Source organism: Wasmannia auropunctata, unplaced genomic scaffold (assembly GCF_000956235.1).
Source record: "Wasmannia auropunctata unplaced genomic scaffold, wasmannia.A_1.0 LD336106.1, whole genome shotgun sequence".
Taxonomy (NCBI): Eukaryota; Metazoa; Arthropoda; class Insecta; order Hymenoptera; family Formicidae; genus Wasmannia; species Wasmannia auropunctata.
The window spans coordinates 3,480,831-3,484,895 of NW_012026784.1; the positions used below are offsets into that span (position 1 = coordinate 3,480,831).

Consider the following 4,065-nt stretch of genomic DNA (forward strand, 5'->3'; position numbering starts at 1 on the left):
AACATAGGCCATGTATGTTTATATAAACAATGATAGCGGCAGGCTCATTGAGTATAAACATGGGCCATGTATGTTTACATAAACAATGATTTCGCGGGGCCCCGCCGCGCCCCCGCGTCGTCGCAGGCCGCGTTCGTGGGTCGCGTTTTCGCGCACACGGTCTCCCTCGCGCACGCGGTCTCCCTCACGCTCTCCCTCCCACGCGTTCTCGCTCCCACGCACGCTACCGCGCTGCTGCCATGCTTGCTCGCTTACGCGCACGCTGCCGCGTTGCCGCCATACTTATACGCACGCGGTCTCCCTCGCGCACTCGCTCCCACGCACGCTCGCACGCGCTTTCGCCCATTGCGCGTTGTCTCGCTCATACTATGTAGGTTTTAGAAAAAAATGTACAAGTATATTTATGAATACATAGACCAATATATTATAAACACAAAAAATGTAGTGATTACAAAAATATATATGAGAATCACCAGGAAGATATATAGTTTTACAAAATATGTATAAAATAAAATGTATAAAGTAAAGTCTCCCGTTTGGGAACGTTATATTCGCTTCCTGAGATGTTCCCTCGAACGCAAAGGGGATCGTCGCGAATAACGCTTTTCGGGGGGATGCGAATGCCGGGATGAATGGCGTCCCCTCGATTTCGTAGGGAATTGCCTGTGGTGCCTTCCGTTCCTCCTGCCCCTTCGCCTCAAGGTGCGGGGGCATTCGAAATTGCGGGAAGGTATGACGCCTCCTCGAATGTTGCGTTTAAAGGGAGGCACGTAGATGCCTCTTCGAATACAGCGTAGTCTCGCGATGCAACGTTCGATGGCGTTCAGGGTCGCTGCTCGCGGCACCGCTGATGTTCGCGCAGCAAAACACTGGGGGATCCTAATAACAGATGAATAAAAACAATAAAAAAAGATATTTCTAGACAGATGGTCTCTAGATTAGTTATACTTACTCGTAAAATGCACCTCTGCACGAGGTTGCACAGCGCGATCGTGTCTTCGTCATCGGACGGCAACGGGGATGGTGACGGTAGTTGCGATGACGTTGTCGACAACGACGACGACGACGGCGACCACTTATCGAGACCAATGTATATGAGTGTATATGCGTATACATCGACGGTCCTTTTACTACGTGACACCGTTAGATAATAATAAGGGGTAGAGGAGGTTGTTGAAAGAAGCGCCGATATGCGGCTGCTGTTTATAGGCTCAACGAAAATGCGACGACAAATGATTTAGACAAAGAAGCGGCGAGAGGTATAAGAGGTCATTAAAAGCCCGCGGTGTCACAGAAGGTGCCTCGGAAGTCTAATGAATCGGTCAAAGAGTGTGTCAAATGGCTCATCGTGCGAATAGAGTGCGCGAAGACGTGGAAGTTGATGTGGAGGATGAATCGGAAGGCACGTTGTCATCCGATACGGGTGTAGTTAGTGATCAGAGCGAAGATCTAACGTTGCACAGAGAGAGATACGCAGGCGGAACTCCGTGCGTTAACCGGGCGTACCAAGCATTGCAAGATCCTGTGCTACTATTCGACCGGAGGTGCTCTGGCCCTATGCGCCTCCTGTATGATTCAGCTGAGGGACACTGAGCTTTACGGAATGAATCTAGTGTTGAAGCACAAAATCGATTACGAACAAGTACTAAGTGGCCGATACTGCTCCGTGTGAGGATGTATGTGATAATTCCTTGCAGCATGTGTCCAATGTGCACGAATCAGAGAACGCAAAAAAACATTAGCGCGAACATGAAGAGGTAAGGGTTATAAGCTGGAAGGAGTTCGATGTCCTGTGCGTTCTCCGTGATTTGCATGAAGAGACCGATGTGCGACACGTATCGCCGGTGCAGTTTTTACGCGATCGGGAACTAGGAATACGCGGAACTGGTGGACGCTGTCTCGTGAGACAGGGAGTCACAGTCGACCGAAAGCTCGTGCATGAGTGGCCCCATCACGCGAAACGAAAAATGTACGCGTGGTTTCGCGAGAAAGCGTACGAGGACTACGAAAGGTGTTTCGAGGTGTACAATCTTTGGAACGAAAAAATCCGGGACGATCAGCACGTAGATTTCAGTCGTATAAATAACAGGTACTACTGGGCGAAGCGAATCGTCGAAAAGCTCGAGTATAACCGTAATCTGTACATTACGATTTCCGTGGGTAGCGAGAGGTACGTCGAGTTGCTGGTGATAGATCCATACATCTACATGTATGGCGAGTGGCGGAAGTATCCCGCCGCTGTAAAACGGCAGATCGACGAGCACAGGCTGCAGTGGGAGCGTGAATTTGACGAACGTGGTGAGCTGGACGATACTTTTTGCAACGTGTGCACCGTTCTTCGAAAAGAGTGCATGTATCAGGGAAGCGAAGAGTTGGAGGACTACCGCGTTCTAAATATGGACCGAACGTGTCGACAGTGTCGCCAAATCACGTGCAAGTGTTTCGTGGAAGAGTGCGACGTGATATAAACAAAATCATGGAACGTCTCGAGCGAATGGAAAATGAACTGCTGGAGCAGAGTCGCCAGATCGCCACTCTGACGGAGTGTTTCGCGTGATTGCTACGATGCGACGAGTGCATCTAGCGGCTCGAAGAACTCTGTCGCACCAAGCGTCCTCGGCTCGCCGCCGGAAGTAGACAGTCCGCGGTGGCGAGGATCGCGCGACTCGCTGGTGAAAAGGTGCGAGTGGAGAGACGATTCGTGCACGTGGGCGCCGGACACAGTACGGGACTCGTGTGGCGAGAGATCGATACCGCGTTCCACAGTCGCGTTTTGACCGGTGCGGTAATTAACACGGATTATACCGAGCCTCAGCGATTTTTGGAGGACGCGGGCGATACAGTGCTCGAGCGAGTGCGAGACGCCATAGAGAGACACGGTAGCGTGAAGGTGACCACCGCGTTCAACGGCGAGTTTACGTCGGGTGACAAACGCGCCAATATAGGCAGACCCTCGCGAAACGCGGAACTCTATCGAACGTCGGATGTGCGCGAGTGATACGAAAAGCGTGTCGTCGAAGCCACGTTGACGAAGTTTGGCGAGTTCGAGGAGCGCGACAGCGGGTGGGCGCTGTCGCGAATCCTCAATTTAACGGTAAACGTGAACAAGCACAATCCGCACGCGAGATGCTACGTCGAAATGCCGTGGAAGATAGCGACGAAACGAGCGGTAGTCAACGTGCGCTCGACGGACAACACGTGCTTCGCGTGGTCGGTGGCCGCCGCTCTGCACCCCGTGGAAAGACACGCGGATCGGGAGTCGTCGTATCCGTATTACGCAACGGTGCTCGAATTCGCGGGTATCGAGTTTCCGATGACTCTGAAGGACATAACGAAATTCGAACGTGCGAATGACGTATCGATAAACGTGTACTGTATCGAAAAGGAGATGGGCGAACTATCTGTTCTTCCGATATGATTAAATGGTCGAAAGATGGAGAGGCATGTCAACTTGTTGCACATGCAGGATCCACGAGACAGCAGCATCTTCAGCCACTTCGCGCGGATAAAAAATCTGTCCCGCCTCGTGAGCTCTCAACTCAGCAAGAAGCAACACAAGAAATTCTTCTGCGACCGGTACGTATCGAGAAAATACTAAAATAGAATGTTGTAAAAAAGACAAAAATTAAGTAAGGTATTTTGTGTTTACAGATGCCTACATTACTTTAGCTCGCAGGAACGACTGGATGCCCACACCGTGGACTGCAACGAGCTGAACGAGTGTGCGGTAGAGCTGCCGAAAGAAGACGCGAAATGGCTAACGTTCGGCAAACACGGCAACAAGGAACGTGTGCCGTTCGTCGTGTACGCCGACCTGGAGTGCGTTCTCGAAAAGATGGACCCGAATCTGCCTGAATCTCAACACCACAAGGTACACAGTATCGGATACTACGTGCACTGCTCGTACGACGACGCGCTATCGATGTATCGGTGTCGTCGCGATAAGGATTGCGTCGCGTGGTTCGTGGAGGAACTCAAAGAATTGGCGCACAAAGTAAAGTCCGCTCTGTCCGTTAACGTTCCGATGGCAGAATTGACGCGCGACGAATGCAAAAGACATAACAA

General features: G+C 51.2%; 1 protein-coding gene across 1 annotated transcript in view; it reads left to right on the forward strand.

Annotated features, from left to right (window-relative positions):
- The first annotated feature begins 632 nt into the window (after window positions 1-632).
- Window positions 633-4,065, forward strand: part of LOC105456736 — a 3,814-nt gene continuing 381 nt past the window's right edge. Inside the window, 7 exon segments of the mRNA XM_011701005.1 lie at window positions 633-730; window positions 923-1,090; window positions 1,359-1,568; window positions 1,772-2,459; window positions 2,585-2,986; window positions 3,035-3,576; window positions 3,652-4,008. Of these exon segments, the coding sequence (XP_011699307.1) occupies window positions 633-730; window positions 923-1,090; window positions 1,359-1,568; window positions 1,772-2,459; window positions 2,585-2,986; window positions 3,035-3,576; window positions 3,652-4,008 (2,465 nt within the window).